The sequence below is a fragment of the Dasypus novemcinctus genome, chromosome 16, assembly GCF_030445035.2.
Source record: "Dasypus novemcinctus isolate mDasNov1 chromosome 16, mDasNov1.1.hap2, whole genome shotgun sequence".
NCBI classification, from domain to species: Eukaryota; Metazoa; Chordata; class Mammalia; order Cingulata; family Dasypodidae; genus Dasypus; species Dasypus novemcinctus.
Window position 1 is genome coordinate 33,118,142 of NC_080688.1, and position 20,302 is coordinate 33,138,443.

General features: G+C 35.6%; 1 protein-coding gene across 2 annotated transcripts in view; it reads right to left on the bottom strand.

Moving 5' to 3' along the window:
* Nucleotides 1–20,302, bottom strand: part of SMCHD1 (structural maintenance of chromosomes flexible hinge domain containing 1) — a 171,177-nt gene that overhangs the window by 14,096 nt on the left and 136,779 nt on the right. For both annotated transcript variants that reach the window (XM_071208495.1, XM_004455865.5), the window contains 4 exons: nucleotides 16,901–17,091; nucleotides 16,461–16,570; nucleotides 16,110–16,180; nucleotides 6,778–6,949 (listed from right to left, as the gene is read on the bottom strand). In XM_071208495.1, the coding sequence (XP_071064596.1) occupies nucleotides 6,778–6,949; nucleotides 16,110–16,180; nucleotides 16,461–16,570; nucleotides 16,901–17,091 (544 nt within the window). The remainder of the gene's footprint in view (nucleotides 1–6,777; nucleotides 6,950–16,109; nucleotides 16,181–16,460; nucleotides 16,571–16,900; nucleotides 17,092–20,302) is intronic.

Below are 20,302 nucleotides of genomic sequence, written 5' to 3' on the forward strand. Positions count from 1 at the left end.
GCTCACTCAGTGTCTTCTTAATATCCTTTATCTCCTTAGTCATATTTTCTTTCTTTAAAATGATTTAGGAGAGAGTTTTGTGATTATCTATAGTCTTAAAATCCTGAATCTCTTCAGAATATTTGGTTTGTTCTTTTGGCTGGGCCATCTTGTCCTGTTTCTTAGTATGGCTTGTAAGATTTTGCTGATGTCTAGGCATCTGATATGTTGGTAAATTTACTCTGATAGTCAATTTCTCTCTCTTGCCTACTGTTAATTTTTCAAGACTCTGATATTTGATTCAACTTATCTTAAGTCTTTAAAATATCCAGCTTAAGTTACCAAACTCATGCTAGGGAGTCACTAATAGGGAACAGACTTCCTCCCTGGGGTGGGGTAAAAAGAGCTCTAAAAGCAGTTTCTGTCCATGTAATTTCTAGACTGACTGGCAGATGGTGCTTGGCACACCTTTCCAAGGAGGTGTATCTCTCTCTGTTTTCCTTTGTTTTCATCTGACCAGAGCTGAGATTCAAAGCAGGTTTCACAGGCCAAATTTACTGAAGAAAAACCCTTGACTACCCCTCCCTTTTCCGTTGTAACAGCTGCCACGAAGGAAGAAGTCAGCTCCCCTGTAGGTCAGCTGAAAAGAAGCAGGGTTTTGCCCCACTGAGCATCTCCGGGGGTGGGGGAGGGGAGTTCTTCCCAGGAGCCAGGAGGTTTACTCACTCACAGTTTGTTTCTGCTTCTTCAGCTCTCTGCCCCTCACCCTCGTGGGAGTTGTGAAGCACTGTTCTGGTCTACTGACCCTCAAAGCAGGTCCCTTGGCAGCCTTTCACTTTTTCTCCTTTGTTTCTGTGAGAGCTGAGCCTTATATGCCTAACCTGACACTGTGTTCCCCCCAACGCTATTTTTTCTTATGCCTTTCAGTTTCTGTCTAGTGTCAATTTCAGCTTGAAGGACTCCCTTTTGCATTGCTTGTAGGGCTGGTCTTCTGGTAATGAACTTTTTCAGCTTTTGTTTATCTGTAAATGTCTTAATTTCTCCTTAATTTTTGAAAGTTAATTTGCCAGATTAGATTTCTTGGTTTACAAGAAATATGCTTTCCCACAGTCTTCTGGCCATGAGGGTTTCTGATGAGAAATCCACTGTTAATCTTACTGGGATACCTTGTAGGTGACAAGTCACTTCTCCTTTGCTGCTTTCAAAATCCTTTTGTCTTTGGATTTTGACAATTTCACTCCAATGTGCTCTGGTATAGATCTTTTAGAATCTGTCTTGCCTGGAGTTGACTCATACTTTCTGGATGTGTAAATTCATGTCTTTCATTAGATTTTGGAAGTTTGGGGCCATTATTTCTTCAAATACTTTTTCTTTCTTTTTCTCTCTGGAACAGTAATAATGCCTATGTTGGTACACTTGATGGTGTCCCCCACAGGTCTTTTAAGCTCTGTTTAGTTTTAATTTATTTTTCCTTTCTGCTCCTCACCCTAGATCAGGGGTACTTAACAAGAGGTCTGTAAGCTTGAATTTAAATTAAAAAAAAAAAAATCACTCTTGTAGGGATGTGTTGGTACAGGTATATTGACTGTATAATACATAGTATATTTTGGACTTGGTAAGGGGTCTGTGGTTTTCACCTGACTGGCAAAGGGGTCCATGGAACAGAAAAGGTTAAGAATTCCTGCCCTGGATAATTTCAAGTGTCTTATCTTCAAGCTGATCCTTTCTTCTGACTTCTCAAGTCTGCTTGAAACCATCGTAGTCTTTTTCATTTGAATAACCAGACTTTACAGCTCTAAATTTATATGTACATGTAATTTCTATTTTGCTCAATGTTTTCCTAACTTCCTTTAGTTCTTTGTATACAGATTCCTTTAGATCAACGAACATATTTAAACAGTTGAATTCAAATCTTCAGCTAATATTTCCAATGTATTATTTCCTTAGGGATAGTTCCTTGCAATTTTTTTTTTCCTGTGACTGGTTCCTACTTTCCTATTTCTTCGTGTTTTGTAATTTTTTTATTGAGCACTGCGTATTCTGAATATTATGTTGTTATTACTCTGGAAATCTAGTTCTCCCACTCCTCTGGAAATGCTAGATAGTTTTTGTTCTTTTTGTCAAGGGCTGGAGCCGTCAATTTGTGGTTCTTTTCCAACTATTTTTGCTTCCAAATGGGGAACGGGAAAAGAAAAGAGAAAAAAACAAAATAGGTACTGCCTTTTTAAGACTCCTCTGCTGCTCTTCCCTGTGGGAGGTTGGAACACTGCTACCCTCAGTGCCACAACTATCTGAAATAGCTAATCAAAGGCAGTGATCATGGGAAGCGGACTTGGCCCAATGGATAGGGCATCTTCCTACCACATGGGAGGTCTGTGGGTCAAACCTCAAGCCTCCTTGGCCCGTGTGGAGATGGCCCATGTGTAGTGCTTATGCACTCAAGGAGTGCCGGGCCACGTAGGGGGTGTCCCCCATGTAGGGGAGCCCCATGCGCAAGGAGTGCGCCCCATAAGGAGAGTCGCCCAGCATGAAAGAAAAGTGCAGCCTGCCCAAGAATGGCACCACACACATGGAAAGCTGACACAACAAGATGATGCAACAAAAAGAAACACAGATTTCTGGTGCTACTGATAAAAATAGAAGTGATCACAGAAGAACACACAGCGAATGAACACAGAAAGCAGACTACTGGGGGTCGGAAGGGGAGAGAAATAAATAAAAATTATTTTTTTAAAAAAACCAAACGCAGTGATCAGTGACTGAACTGCACACCCAGGAATTTGGGAGTCCTTACAGCCCACTCTGGCACTGGCAAGCTACACCAGGAGCCCAGGCTACAGTCACCACTGCTGCCTGCCATGTGTTGGTGGATGGGGCAGGACAGCTTATGCAAGGAGGGTGCAATTCAGCAGTATTTACTGCTATTTACCACCTTTTCCTCATGCTGCACAGTGTTTCCACTATACTCTGGACTTCCAAAATTGTTGATTCAAATGGTTCCTGCCAGTTCAATAACTGCTGTGGTGGAGGGATTGATTCCTGGAGCTTCCTACTCTGTCATCTTTCCACAAGTCTCCCCTGAAATCCTATTTCTTAATATAAGTTATGAGGTTCTTTGAACTTTAAATATTCGTAAAATTAATAGTTGCAAAAGCTTTAATAGAACATTAGTCTTGTCATTACTAAGCAGAGACAGAATAAAGTGTTTCCTATTATACGAAGCACTAATAATAGAATAGCCTCACATTCTATGCATAAGATAGATGGTGGCAACTTAACATGCCTCATCAACTCTAAAGGTTTTTATACATAAAATGAAATCTCCATTAAAGTCTTCTTTCCTAGTAGAATTTGCCAAAGAGAAAAATTTAAAAATCACATCTGTTTAAAAAAACAATTTTAGAGCTTTTGTATATTTTCTGAAAATTTCAATTATTAGAAAAATATTAATGAAACTTTACTGTGAAAACAGCAAAATACTTAATAAAATTAGTTCAAACTGCAATGGATTTATTTTTGTACAACATGTATTACGAAAGATAAAGATTATTTTCAGTGGATCCAGAAGAAAGAGCAGCCGACAAAGCTATTAAAATAATATAAAAGAACTGAAAGAGTATCCAAAAGGCTGATATTAAGCAAGTGTTTAAGCAGTCAACTGACTAAACACTTGAGTGCTTTAGAAAACAGAAGCAAATTTCTCACCACTGAAAATTTCAGTAGTTAAATGTACGGAAGGTAGACTTTACAAAATAATATTTAGGTATCTTCAAACTTTGTGCTTTACAAGATGCTAAGAACTTTACTGGCAAAAATGAATAAACACTTATGACTGGGGAAAATATATATGAAAAAAATATACTAAGGCATCTGCTCTGCTCCAATTTTCTTCATAATAACCCACTTGGGGAGAGGAGGAAGGAGGCACCTTGTGAGAGAAATGGGTATGAATGAAACAAGAATGGTTACTTTTTGATAATCGTAGTTGGATGACAGAACTGCATGGGAGTCCATTACACTGCTCTAATTATTATTCCCATGATAAAACGAAACACCCCCACCTGGAAAACCACACACTTAAATAATTTTGGCCATTACTTCTAAAAACATTAAGAATGACATTACTTACAAAGCACACACACACATAAATAAATAGAATGGAATAAGTGAGAGTAATAAATTAGGGTCAGGATAAATAACAGCTAATCTGGTAAGACTTTTAGACTACCTTGGAATATAGGAACATAAAAATATTAATGAGTTGGATGATGACACCATTATAAACTTTATTTTCTTTACATTTTAAAAAGCATTTCCATTTATACCATTGCTATAAAACTTGGGAAAATACAGAAAGGAGGAAAAATTAGGGGAAAAATGGTAGGGCTAACACTTCATTTTTTATTGGTTTTTTTTTTTTCCATTCTATAAGTGTGTAGGCTTAATTTGTAACATTTATAATTTCTATTCACTTTCCATATACCTTGTCAGATATTTCCCAAATTACAAATTCATTTAAAGCATTTAATGTTTCTAACATTTTGCTTGAAAAACAATTATAATATTCACCTGAGTTAAAAAACAACTGTCAGTATTGAGAACTGCATGTTTCGTAGAAGATCAATTACTGGCTCAAAGAACATGGATATTATAACCAAGTGGTGTGGAGCAGCTGTAGCTCAGTGGTTAAGTACATGCTTCGCATGTACGAGGTCCCAGATTCAATCTCCGGTTCCTCCTAAAACAAACAAACAAAAAAACCCCAGAATAACCCAAACACTGCTAAATTTTTCTGATTATAAAGGTGATGTTTTCATTGAGGTAAATCTGAAAAATATATAGGAGAGGATAATGCATAGGAAAATTACTTCAATTATATGACCCAGAAATGAAGAAAAACATTTTTATTCTATTCTTTTGCTTCAACGTACATACAAATACATATACTGTTCTCAACTTGGGAAAGTTATCTAATCTTTTTGAGCCTCAACTTCTTCATCTGTAGAATGGGAAAGATTAACAGCAGTAAATGAGATCATTTAGGTGGCAAATTTAACAAAGCAACTGGTAAATAAGTCCTCAAATATTAATTATTTTTTGAAAATCACCTATCATGTCATCTAACCATTTTTCACTTAGTCTTTTGGCTTATTGATTTTTTAAAAACTTATTTTCAAATCATTTCCAACTTACAGTACAGTTGCAAAAATAACACAAGACACATAAAGAGAATACCAACTTATCCCCCACCCAGATTCAGACTTTTAATATTTTCCCACATTTGCCATATCATTGCAATTATTTTTCATGTCCTGGGTTGAGAAGAATTGGCATAAAGTGTAGTGCTAGACTGACAAAGAGTGAGGCTTTTATGTTGATTTGCTGTCCCTGATTTTATACTGATTTGCCATCCCCGATAGAATTTTCTGATTTTCCATTAGTACAAACGTACTAATGAACTAAGTGTTCAGTTACTGTCTATTGTTAAGTACAGAGAAGATTTTTGTATGTGTTCACTGACATCATAAACCAAAATGTGTACCCCATTCTCATACCATTTTTCCCAATTACAACTTTAAAAACTGCTGGGGGAGCAGATGTAACTCAAGCAGTTGAGCACCCACCTCCTACACAGGAGGTCCCAAGTTTGGTTCCCCTGACCTCCTAAAGATGACAAACAAACAACAAGCAAAAACAACAAGCAGACAATGAGTTAAAACAACGACAACAAGCAGACAACAGAGCAAAAGAACCCAAACAAACAAACAAACAAAAACAAGCAAAACAGACAAGGGTGGGGTAGGGAAATGCTATTTAAAAAAATATATACACACACACACAAAATGCTGGGAGCTGAAGTAATAACCGAAAGTTGGAAACTACCCAAATTCCTCAATAAAAGAATTAAGAAATAAATTTTGGTATATTCACACTATGAAATAATATTGAAAAGTGAAAACAAATTACAACTACATCCATAGTGTTGAACAAAAGAAGCCAGACACACACAAAGAAGTATACAATACATGATTCTACTTTATATTAAGCACAAAAATAGGTCAAACTAATCTATGATGCTATTTTAAGTAAAGATAGTTATTCTTTGGGGATTGATGAGGTTGAATAATGACTTAAAGAGGGCATGAGAAGTTTTCTGTGATGCTGATAATGTTGTATTTCTTAATAAAGGTGCAATGTTCACTTAGTGAAAATTTATCCAGCTGTACTTTCCTGATGTTTACTATACTTCAGTGAAAAGTTAACAACTTCTGAGTGCTAGAAAAGTAGACATCCAAGCCTATTAGAACTATACAAAATTAAGAACAAGCAGGCTTTAAGTAATGGTCTATAGGTGATGTCCTGGAAAATAAATGCATTTCAAAGGACAGGCAAAAAGACAAGTTTTATAGGCTGACTAGGATCAATGGCAATGGGACATGGCTTGTACAAGGGAAATAGGGAACAAGGGTCTCATATAATGCACTTTAAAAAAAATTCTCAGCCATATTTTACATAGATAGTATGAGATAATAAAAATAAGTATTATTATTTGATGAAGTACTGATTTATTCAATGAAGAAAGTATTTTCTTTATTTCAAGTCTGAAAAGAATTTGGGGAAAACCCACTGTCTATGTAACTTGCTACCTCATATAAGAAAGGTGAAAGTACTAAACAAAAGCATCTTACAATAATTACATTTGCTACTGGTTAATTTTCCTTGTTACAATCTTAATATATAAGCCTCAAATAAAGAACTAAAATTAAATTAGAAATGTAAGTTACTTACTGAACCTACCTATTTGTTCCCCTAAGACAAGACACTGTTTTGGTACTGGAGCTCCAAACACCATTCCCCGAAGTTTATCCATAGGAGGAGCTTTATTCTGAAGACCTCCAAACTTTCCATTACTTCGGATGCGATCTCCATCCCTGGTCAGCAGTGTAGGACAATGTGTAATTTTAACAACCTATTGTAAGTAAATGAATATTAATTAGAGACCTACAAAACTTATTTCAACTATTCTAAAAATAAAGGAAATCACTTAAAAGCTTCTTAGATCAGAAATGACATGATCATGGTAGTACTTTTACAAAATTAATAAGCTAACGATGTGTAAGGTGAACTGTAAAGAAAAAGAGGTAGGGATATCAGTTAGAACACTTCTGAAGTGTCAGCTTAAACTAAAATAGTGACGATGCAAACAGATAAAGCGAAAGTGATATGTGGATTGATGAAGGAAGGAAGGGAGGAGGGGGACAGAGAGCTCTGTGGTTCTGAAACCCAAGGCAGCCTCAACGGCATGATCACCTGTGCTAGTTCCTTCTGTTAGAAGATTTCCAGAAAACTAAAGGACAGCAAAAAGATAATATTACAATGAAGAAAATGCAAGCCAAAAATTATATGGCTGAATCTTCAAAGAAAAGTACTATGGGAAGAAAAAGAGCTAGTAATTTGAGACTTGGAGGAACTAAGATTAGGTAGTAAAACCAAACTAATCGAAGGGGAATTAAGGGCTAACTAAATCCTTCAGCACACTGGATTTAGTATTTCATGATCTTTAAGAATGTTATGCCAAGAAAATATACAAAATAAGTTCAGCTTCATTGGTAACCAGAGCAGTGTCATTTAAATGACATGTTTTCATTCCTCAAAATGTTAAAAACAACAACAAAAAAAAAACCCAAAACCACATGTAACAAAAACCACCCAATGTTGGGAGAAATATGGAGAAATGGGTTTTCTTGTATTCATTTGCTCTTCTCAAAGGAACTGTGACAATACCAGTATTAAAAACTTAAACTTTTGTATGGCTCAGAATTCTACTTAGAATTTATTCTGAAAAAAATAATCACAGTAATGAACAATATACCTTGAAACATTGTTCAAAGATGAAAAATATGAAACTTAAATATCTCAGTAAGTTAATAAGTTACAAAAATCAACTATGACACAGTCACACCATGAAATAGAACAGACAATAGAAAAGTATTGAAGATTATATAATTTAAAATGTAAAAATACCTAATCCAATCTACCATGGAGGTTCAAAAGTCTCTGAATTACATAAATAAGATTAAACAGAACATGATTTTCAGAAAATGAAAAGTCATAATATGACATGTAATAGAAAAATCTTGATTAGTATTTATTCCTCAATATAATTTCAGGGATTCTTTGCAGTTGTTTTCCAAGCAATTTGCATACTTAAAAAATTAATGCAATAAGACAACTATCTGAGGAAAACCTGTGGTGATCCTTTGGTGAAATGACTCATTTAGTAAAACAAATAATCATACCTTAATTTCTTAGTTTTAATTTGTATTTATGTTTTTTAAAAACACAAACTCTGGATTCAGGCATTTATCTAAAAGGATTTAATACCACCTTAAAGAACAAACACTTAAATATATAGACTTGTCTATTTTCTTTTAAATAACATGGTGGAAGAGTTAAAAGCTGCTGCTAGGAAAGGCAGTTTGGCTTGCTTTAAAAATTCTGGAAATATCACTTTCATGGACATAATTTCTATTCTCAAAGTATCCTTCAATCTTATTTCACTAAGCATACTACCACGACAAAAACGTCATGACAGCTTTTGCAATTCAGTGAGCAACAGCTCTGGCTGATATTTATTCACATCTGATGAAAGAGAAAGCAATAAATAATAAAGGCAATGGAAATGTAAAAATATTACCAAGGGATACCATAGAAGAGCTTTAAAATGGTAAATTGGTGGAGTGACATATGACCATCATTCAAATATTTGGAAGCAAGGAAAAGTTTGTGCTATGAGGACTAAATACAATACCTGTTTTCGTCACATATGTTCTGTAACATTTTTTGGAAAAGAGAAACATAAAAGCAAAACAATACTTCCACTTAAACCCAATATTTATTTCTGCTGCAAACATGAACAGCCCACAGCTTAAATTTTAAAAAAGCTCCCATATTACCGAACTAAATGATCTTGCCATTTTAACAAGCATACTTTCTTTTAAAAAACCTGAAGTTAATAAGCTTGTTACTTCTTGTGAAAAATATAATTCATCTCCCTGATTTATATAAATTGTCATTGCAAAATACTTTAATATCTTACTTACCAGCCCCATAACCATGTTACTGTTTTGTTTAGTCAATCTTTGCTCAAATTTACCCACACCTTTACCACCACCACCCCCATCTTCACTGCTTATTTCTCAGACCTTCCATCTAGGATCCCTAAAGTTTGCTTGTAGCCAATTCTTAAGAGCTTTGGAATTATCTGAAAATACATTTATTAAGCCCTCATCCTTAAAAATTATTTTGCTGGATACAGAATTCTACCCTGACATTTGTTTGCATTGAAGATATTCCACTATTTCCTGGCTTCCATTGTTGCGAAGCTAAGTCAGCTGTCATCTGATACTTCTTTAATGACTTTTCACTACTTTACTTTTCAAATAGTTTTCATAATCTACAGATTATCTCTGTAGATCTGCTGTCTCACTATGGTACATCTACACAGAGATTTCTTTTTATTCTGCTTATAATTAGGTTGAACTTCTTGAAGTTATAGTGTGGTGGTTTAAAGCCATATGTACCCTGTGAAAAACATGTTCTTACATCTAATCCATTCCTGTGGGTGTAAACCCCATTGTAAGTAGGATCTTTTGATGAGGTTATTTCAGTTAAGATGTGCCCCACCTCAATCAGGATGGGTCTTAATTCTATTACTGGATCCTCTGTAAGAGAATCAAATTCAGACAGAAAGAGAGAAAGCCACGGAAGAAGCTGAAATCAACGAAACGTGGAAGAGTAGAGAGACTAGCAGATCCATGTGGCTGAGGTGCTAAGGATCCTGGCAGCTGCTGGTCTTTGGGAAGAAAGCATTGCCTTGATGATGCCTTGATTTGGACATTTTCTTGGCTCAAACCTGTGAGTGAATAAATTCCTTTTAAAAAAAAAAAAGATTTTTTATTTATTTCTCTCCCCTTTCCCCCACCCAGCTGTCTGCTCTTTGTGTCCATTCCCCTGCGTGGCACGGCACTCCTTGTGCACATCAGCAATGAGCGTGGGCCAGCTCATAACATGGGTCAGGAGGCCCTGGGTTTGAACCTTGGACCTCCCATGTGGTAGGCAGATGCCCTATCCACTGGGCCAAATCCACTTCCCAAATTCCCATTTTTAATCCTACATATTTTATGGTATTTGCTTTGAGCAGCCTAGGAAACTAAAATATATGGACTGGTGTCTTTCATCAATTCTAAAAAGTTTTCAGCCATTACCTTCTCTCTCTCCCTCCTTGGTTCTCTCCCTCCTTGGTACTCTAATTAGAATTACATGGGGAAGTGGACTTGGCCTAATGGATAGGGCATCCTTCTACCACATGGGAGGTCCACAGTTCAAGCCCCAGGCCTCCCTGACCCATGTGGAGCTGGCCCATGCACAGTGCTGATGCGCACAAGGAGTGCCCTGCCACACAGGGGTATCCCTGCATAGGGGAGCCCCATACACAAGGAGTGCGCCCCATAAGGAGAGCCACCCAGCGTGAAAGAAAGTGCAGCCTGCCCAGGAATGATGCCGCACACACGGAGAGCTGACACAACAAGATGACGCAACAAAAGAAACACAGATTCCCGGTGCCGCTGATAAGGATAGAAGCGGGCACAGAAGAACATGCAGTGAATGGACACAGAGATCAGACAACTGGGGGGATGGGGGGAGAAATAAATAAAAAATAAATCTTTAAAAAAAAAAAAAAAGAATTACATGGGATTTTCTCATTCTAATCTACCATGTCTCAACCTTTCACTCTTACATTCAATCTCTATTTTTTCTCTGGGCTACAATCTAGCTGATTTTTCTGACCTATTTTGCCATGCACCAACACTCTCTTAAGCTGTTAAACTTCCCACTAAGCATTTAATTTCTATTACATTTTTCAATTCCAGAAATTGTTTCCAAATCTGTTTGTTCATTCTCATTTTCACTCTCATTTCTTGAACTATATTAAGTATACCTTTAAAATATATGCTATCATTATCAATATGGAAATTATTTCAAACCTAAGATAAAGGTGAATTTATACAGAAAGAATCTGTTTACTCCAATCAGACATCCAGGTACACTATCAGTCCAGCACCTTATGAAACCAAATTTCACCTTAGGATTTTCCATACCACCTGAGTGGTGTCAGGGCCAATTTATTTTTACTGATGAATTCTCTAGGAAAAAAAAATTTTTTTCTATTCCACTTATGCCAAGGTTCAAGAGAGGCAATTTCCTTGCAGTCCCAGAGGTAGTCAGAATTCATGTAGAGGTGGCAGATTTGTTCTTTACTTACCCTTACACTAAAGTTTAGCCCTTTGGGGGTCCTAGTGTATTGGAAAAGTGATCTTCCATCAGACTCACTGTGATGGTTAGGCTATTGTGTCAACTCAGCCAGGTAATTGTGTCCAATTGTTTGGTCAGGCAAGCACTGGGCTAATCATAATACAAGGGCATTTATGGACCTTAGTCACCATTGACTTTACTGCAGTGGTAAATCATAGATAGCTGGTTATAATTACAACAATCAGGGAGACTGCCATCAGCAATGAGTGCTGCTTAACCCAGTGAGTTGAATCCCTTAAAAGGGGAAGTGATTCCAGCATTGAGAGAGAATTTCCCAGCTCATCTCTGGACAGCCAACATCTCCCAGAACTCATTAAGGACTTCACTGGACTACCATCAGAGCTCCTGGTTGCAGCCTTCCTGCATAACCTGGATTTGTGCATCCCCACGGCTGCATGAGAGACTCTGATAAATCTCTAACTATAGACAGATATCCCTTCTTGATTCTCTTTCCCTAGAGAACCCTGACTAATATACTACCCTGGGTTTTATCTTCTTCCCTCTGAGTTCTCAAGGGCATAAGAACTGGTGCTCCAAGTTTAATTAGTTTGACAAATGTTCTCAAGACAAAGTTTGGCTTTAGTTCTCTCTGGGTTCCCAATTTCACTTAGAATCTTTTCTTTCTTGTCAGTTTGTACCTTAATTTAAGACACATATTTTTAAAAACTATTTTTAGTTAATTTCAGCTGGAGTGTCCAACGACTGATTTGTCTAATTAGTCTTGGTCACTCCTGTTAGTTGTGGGTTGCAATAAGCCAACTATACACGTCTTCTCAATTCCACATTCAATGACTTCACATAAGTAGCCCGAAATAAACAGGACAGGAATACTTACACTATAGAAATTGGCTAAAGCTACAAGTGCTCCATCCCCATAGACGCAGCTGTTAAGCATTTACTAGCACACTACTTATTGTGCTTATACAAAGTGTTCTAATATCAAACTGAAACTAAAAGAATCTTCCAATTATTACCCTATTTGTTAAGTCTGTAATTACTGGTAAACGCAGTTCTTCAAACTGATTCCAAGTTATCATAATATAACATGGTTTCTTGTTTCATAATTCAGAATATATAAAAATCCTAAATCACACCAGATTATACTCGCACCCCATCACCAAATCCTTTCTGGTTTAGTATATTATAGCAATTAATAGGTTCAAAAGGAACCTTCCATGGAGGTGCCAAATACAATTGCCTAAGTAGTTGTGTAATTCTCAATAATTTCACTAATTTAACTCTGCTAAATTCAAGAAGACATATTTATTACTTCTTAACATTGCCCAAAGAAGAACTGCTGACTGGTGCTAGCTCTGTCATAGATTAGCAGTGTGAGGTGGGACAAATCCATTATTTGTTTTGAGGTTAAGGACTCTCATCTATAAAGAAACTAGATAATCTCTAAAATCCCCGTGACTCTAGAATATACTATTTATAGGCACTGGCTCATATTTTAAACTTGCCTGCTTTCTTTTACATAATGCAAACAAAATTTCTCCTCATGTTCTTTTTGGGGGGGGACAACTGAAGTGACCTCCATTTAGGTGAGGAAAATACTTGTGAGTTAATACAGTGCACTCCCTCCTCGGAGGCACTCAAGGGAAGGGAGCCCTGAAGGTGTCCCAGTGATAGCTTATGGCAACAGTGCTTTGACCAGGGGCTGCTGGGCATGTTCCCTGGGAAAAAGGGAGTTGTTCTCATCAGCTCCTCTCCCACACCCACTGCAATCTTTAATGCTTCCCAAACATGCTTATCACACCCCAATACATAACTATTAAATTTTTTTAACGAATCAATTTTATTGATACATATTAATAAATAAAGCATACAATTCCTCCAAAGTATACAATCAATGGTATTTGGCATAATCAAAAGTTGTGCATTCATCACTTCAAATATTATTAGAGCATTTTCATTATTTCAAAAACAATAATAATAAAAACAAAAAACAAGAAAATTCCTCCTCACCTCTCAATCTGTTTCCCATTTCATATAGCTGCTATGTACTTGTTGTGTATCACAGAATTCAAGACTTTAAGGATCTTAGATGCTATGAGACCTGTCCCTTACTGAAATGTTTACCATATTCCAGGTTCTTTGCTACATCCTTTACTTGTATTATTTCATTCAATCTTTTACTAGAGTCCTCTGAAGTAGTTACATTATTAATCAGTTAGATTACATATTGAAGCTTAGGGAAATAACTTGCCCAAGGCCAAACAGTTAGCAAATGGTATTGGAGTATATAAACACAGGATTCTGTTTCTAATGTCACTATGCTACAGTACAGAAAAAATACTGTGGTATATACAGCATCACATAATTCCTCATACATACATTACCTAAAATTTACTCATGATAATAATGACTTCTGAGAATTTCACATTTCATATAGGCAACTTAAAAACAACCATGCATGTGGAGAGTGGCTGTCGGAGGTTGTGAGGGGAGGGAGAGGGAAAAATAGGTGTAACATGGGGCATTTTCAGGACATTGGAATTGTCCCGAATGATGCTGCAGTGACAGATATAGGTCATTATTTATCTTGTCATAACTTACAATATTATGTGGGAGCGAGCGTAAACTACAACATAAACTATAATCCACAGTGGCAAGGCTCCAATATGTGTTCATAAATTGTAACAAATGTAGCACATTAATGAAGGAAGTTGTTAATTTGGGAAAGTGCGAGAGGGGTAGAGAGTGGAGCATATAGGAATCCTCTACCTTTTTAATGTAACATTTATGTAATCTAAGTATCTTTAATTAAAAAAAAAAATCATGCCTTGTCTATAAGTAATCAATCATCCCTGCCTAAAAGAATTTGAAAAACAGAGTAAAATCATGAGAACTTCATATAAAATACCATAAAAAAAGATACTAAGTGGGACCTAATTCTGATTTTTGCCTAATTTAACATCAAGTCTTTAGAACTTAAGGTGTTTCAGAAGCCCCTCTGTTAGATTTCGATTTTTGTTTAGCTTTCTAGAAACTTAAAATTGTAGTTGTTTTCTTTTTTTCAATTTAAACCTAGAATTTAAGATAATTTAAGGTAAAAATCCTTTAAGGTAATTTTCTTTTTTTCTACATAAAACAGTAAAAGTAATAAAGAAGTGAAATCCTCTTAATACAGTCAAAAGTATGGAACCTTTTCTTCCAATTTTAAAAATTACATACCCTTATTTTTAAAAAAGACATCCTTTTATATATACCATTTTGTAACTTTTAAAGATACAATACTTTTTGCATACCTTCCATGTTAGGACATATAAAATCTATTATATTCTTTTTAATAGCTACATTCTGCTCTATTGTATAAATTAAATGAGCTGTCCAATCCTAACTGATGAACATTTAGACTATTTCCAAAGTTTCCTGTTATAAATTAATCCTTTAATATTCTAATGAATACTCTCATACACATCTTGGTATACTTGTGAGTACATGCCAGTAAGAGAAATTATTTTAATAACTTGTTTAAAGACGACTGCAAATTCTTTGCTACATCTCTAAAGCAGAAGGGAGAGTCTGTTTCCACCCCCAAACCCTTTAAAATCTGGTCTGGCCAGATTCTGACCAACTGAATATAGCTATGTATTTTCGAGACTGGAACTTAAGGGAGCTAGCTTTAGCTTCTGCCATTACTGTTTGGAACATCCCTTCCTGGAACCCAGATGCCATGCTGTAAAGAAGCCCAAGCAGCCACATGAAGAGGCCCATATGGGGGCCATCTGAGGACACCAACTTAAAGATCACGCTGAGCGCCTAGCCAGCGACAACTTAGTAGGATGAGTAGGAGATAAACTAAAGTAAACTAATTAATTTTAAAAATAACTTACAGGGAATATTTCTAACCCAGGACCTTGCTGGGTTGGAAATTAAAACTTTTTCATCCCCAGCCTCTCCAGCTGACAAAAAATCCTCTGAAAAATGGCCAGCCTTAAGGCTAAGATCAAATTGAGTACACTGCCAATAAAGTGCGGCCTCAGAGTGAAAATCAAGTCAAGGATATCCCAGAAAGATTTTAGGGCAGTGCCTTCAAAGATCCTCCTAGCTAAACAACAGAGCTTTTAAAAAAATCTTAATGGCATTAAACCACAGGACCCTGGTAGCAGAGATCAGTGACTCTAGTAGACTGCCCCACTGAGGTTGTCCAGCCCCATCTCAAATCGTAGATGGCAACCAGTACCAAATGCCAGTCATGTCAGTGAGGCATTTTGGAGCTTCCACCATCCCAGCACTACTAGCCAACATCACGAGTCCACAGTATGTGAAGAAAGCCACAGAGTAGTAAGTAAAAATACGTTTGTTGCTCAAAGCTACTAACTTTTGGAGTGTTTATGTAACAATAGATAATAGAAACATTTATATTGTCGAAGTGCCCTCCAAAGGTCTATATTACTTTATACTTCCACTAACATATCTGGGAGTACTCTTTTTCTAATACTCTCATTGGTAATAGTTAACAGATTTGAATTTTAGGGAATTTCATCATCCAAAAACACCTTACTTCAGTTTGCTAAGATAATTTCATTGTCCAAAAACACCTTACTTCAGTTTGCCAACATCTTGGCCCATTTGTTCATATATTTTGCTCAATTTTATGATGCTTATTGATTTGTAGGATTCAAATTGGTTTTGACAAGTCTACTTAGTCACTTGCATATATATCATCAAATGGAATGCTACATTAAATTAAAATAATATGCATTAAAATTGGAGCAGCAAATTTAAAAAATAATTCAAATACATACCTCTTTTCTATAATGATTGGCAGCATCCAAATTATCCAAAATTATGGTGTCTCCTAACAGCATGCCAAATACTAAAAAATTCAATAAATGAATTTCTTAAATTATGACATTTTATTTGGAGGCATTAAAATGTAATACACATTGCAAATTTTTCTTTGATAAGATTTGATTAGAATGCTAATGTTATTTAAGTTTATCCAACACATTCCTCTAATAGGAAAATCTAATAAATAGAATTAAATATTAATAAAACGAACACTTATAAACTAAATACAAACATATATTTTCATAATCAATAATTTATAAATCTGTAACATCTGTACTAAATAAAAGAATCATAACGTCCTTTACCTGTTTCACAATGTTCTGTATTATCTGGAAATGTTAACAAATCTCGAGCAAAGACCGGATCTCCAATGGGTTTAAAATATAATTTTCCATTTCTTAAATGAGGTAGAGGCCTGAATGAAAAGAAATATTTAAAAACAAATACAACTTTTTAATAAAATAACAATAATATGAAAAACATATGGATATATTATTTATCGCTTCGATTGTATAATCTATTTCCCATCCACCACGGTTGCTACTCCTAAATGATCAGCTATTGTGCCTTCAGAAATGAAAACAATGTTGTTAATGAAATGTACTCCTTTGTGATGAAGACAAAAATGATGTAATTCACATCACTTTTCAGATTGAGATATCTTTCAAAGAAATCATTTTAAAATTCAGAGCTTTGATAAAAAATAGAACTATTTCAGAAAAATCATATCTTTCATTTTTCTAACCTTTTCCAATCTGGAAGAGTCTTCTTATAAATAGAATCAAGGGGCAACACTTGCTGACGACCTTGGGTTTCATCATAGATACGACGAGCAGCGTCAGTGGTGAGGGTGACTACACAATCCATGTCACTTGCCAGATGCCAAGAAATAACCATTGCAGCTCTATCATCTTCAATTTGTGCTAAATGTGCAATCTATAATCCATTAAAAAAGATCAAGTAAGCTTTTTCCTATATAATTTGTCACTCATATTTCTACCATTTCACCATCTATACTAGATGTCACTTTTTCCCACCAAAGTATAAGTTCTTTCAGGTCCATTCATCTTTGTATCCTACAAGGAGAGCATATTTCAGTGCTAGTACATAACAGGTGTTTAGTAAATGTTTACTGATTTAAGAAATATCAAGTAAAAATTTTTTTTAAATCCTATACAGACTTTTTTTTTAAAGATTTATTTATTTCTCCCATCCTTCCATTGTCTGCTCTATGTGTCCATTCACTGTGTGTTCCCCTGTGTCTGCTTGTATTCTCATTAGGCGGCTCTAGGAACTAATCCTGGGACTTTCTGGAGTGGGACAGAAGCAATCATTCTCTTGTGCCACCTCAGTTTCTGATCTGCTACGTCTCATTATCTCTCCTGTGTGTCTCTTTTTGTTGCGTCGCCTTGTTGTGCCAGCTCTCCATGTGGGCCAGCACTTCTGCATGGGCCAGCACTGTGCGTGGGCCAGCTCACCTTCACCAGGAGTCCCTGGGTATCAATCCCTGGACCTCCTATATGGTAGACGAGAGCCCAAATAGTTGAGCCACATCCACTTCCCCCAATATAGACATTTGATATTAAACATATTTAAAGCCCAGGTCTTTTAAACAAAACTTCTCTGAAGCACTTACATGAATTTAAAAATAAAGTCTCAAGCTGTAAAAACTTACCAGCTTTAACATATTAAACTGTATATTTATTCTGTTGTTGAATTTTGGAAAAATTACTCCAGATTACACATCAATAAATTTGCAAGAAAGCAAATAAAAATACTTGGAATTTTACCAGCAAATTAAAGATGATTTTTTTGTCCTATTATAGTATCTCTACACTTAGAATGTATTACTCTTAAAATACATTAAATAATATACACATAAAATAATTGGAGAAGTTTTAAGATTCAATTCAACCTATATACAGTTAAATAACATCTTTCTAAGTAGATATTTTACTCCAATACTATTTCTTTGGAAAGAATAGTTTCTTCTGCTTAAATGAACAATTCTTTGGAGTATAGAATAAATAATCACTCTCCTATTTACAAATACTAGCCTTCACACAAGCATTCCTGGTCAAAATTCCACCAAGGTGAGAACAGTAGCCAATTACAAAATTGTTCACTGCTGGGATCATCACTTCTACCCTTTATTCTTACTTAACCTGGTAGCAAAACCCTGCCCTAGAAACAAGAATGCTGTGCATCATTGTTGAAACATCATAATTTCTACCTTTGTATTCAATTCTCTTTAAGTTAGTGAAAGAAAGGTAAGAAAACAGGCATGCAAAGAAACCAGTTCATAAAAATGAAGATGAAAAAAATCTTTTAGCCAATGCAGAAAAGACTAGTAGAGACAAAGTAATTATTAAGTGACCTTATTTTAGTTAAAGTATAATTTTGTAATCGACCACAAGCACCCTAGTCTCATAACTGGCATATCTGTTCCTAAGTAAAGATATGCCTGGAAGCCCACTAGACTCCTTTAACATTATACTAGCTCAAACTTCTGGGTTATACAGAGTATGTACAACAGTACTGTTTTCTCAAAAATCAAATCCTAAGATATGAACTCACATTTTGTTTTCACTTGCATAGTAAATACAATGTTCTGCTCCTTCAAGCTTCAACTACTTTTCCAGCTTTAAAGAGTCTACCTTAGTCATTTTCAAGGATGTTACTAATTTTTTCCTCATTTAGGAATGGGTGATGAATGGCATATAAAAAAAAAAATAGAGATGGGATTTCAAGACAGTGGGAGTTAAGGAAATAACTAAAGCAGCCAAGTTAACTGAGGTATTCACAGTGTTAAAACCAAATACACTAAGTTTTGGGAAAAATCTTTCCTCATCCTCACTATATTTCAGGATTATTCATTTTAATTTTAGGACAAATAGCAGGAAGTTTTTTGTTTTTAAAGGAAATAAGGAAGAATTACGATTAAGGATCATTTGGAGGAAGTAGAAAGTTTACTCTTTCTAGTTAGGAGAAGCTTGTACTTAGGAGGGGGCAGAGGAAAACTATATGAAATGATATTTTGAAGATTTTCCCCAATTTCTAAAATATGTTATGGGAAACTTTAAAATATATATTTCTTGTCAAAATTAATTTTATACTCTAGTAAAAATCTCACATATCCAACAATTTTGCATTGGCTAAACCACTGAAATACGGAACATTAGTATCTGAAACAAGACTATCCATGAATATCTATATTCTTAAAATCACAGGATTGCTGCTTTCTATAAACTAGTTCTGAGAAATAACATTTTATGTTGGCATCTCGTTATCCAATATGATTCTACTTTATTAATTTTTTTAAATTTACAGACTTTTGAGTTTGGATAATAATGAAAAAGGTTTTGGTTGTAAAGACTGCTACATGATTTTAGAGCAACTATCGCCCCCTATCTTCAAGTTAGAGACAGTACATTAAAAAACTGACATGGACTTTGGAGTAAGACCTTGATTTACATCTAAGCTCTGCCTCTTACTAACTATACTGACAAGTTATTTACATTCTCTGAAGTACAGTATACTTATCTATAAAAGGAAGAATGTCACTCTCTTGGCAACAAGTATGCATGAAGTTTTGTTTTATATGTTCCTTTTATAAGTTCTAAGAGCATCCCAGAATGCATTGTTTAACATTAGACTCAGAACTCAGATATATTCTGATCTTTCTCTCTCTTCAGTTGTCTTACTTAAGTTTGAGTCACTTTTAAAGATCCTGGTTACCTATAAAGCCATATGACATAAAGCATCTCTACGGCAGAAAGTCTTGTTCGTTCCAAAGAGATGTTAACTCAACTACTGCCACAGCCCTCAGTGGAAGGAAGAATTATGGAATAATTTATGCATTTCAGTTTTGTTGGTTTTTTTGAGGTACCAGGGACTGGGGATTGAACCTGGGATCTTGTATGTGGGAAGCCAGCGCTCAACCACTGAGACATATGGGCTTCACTGAGTTGGTTTTCTTGTTTGTTTTGCTTGTTGTTTTTGTTTTTTTCAGGAGGCACTGGGAACCATATCCGGTACCTCCCATGTGGGAGGTGGGCACTCAACTACTTGAGCCACATCTGCTCCACATTTCAGTTTAATTTCTGGCCAAATCCCTATAGGTAACAGGAATAGGTAATTGATCAGA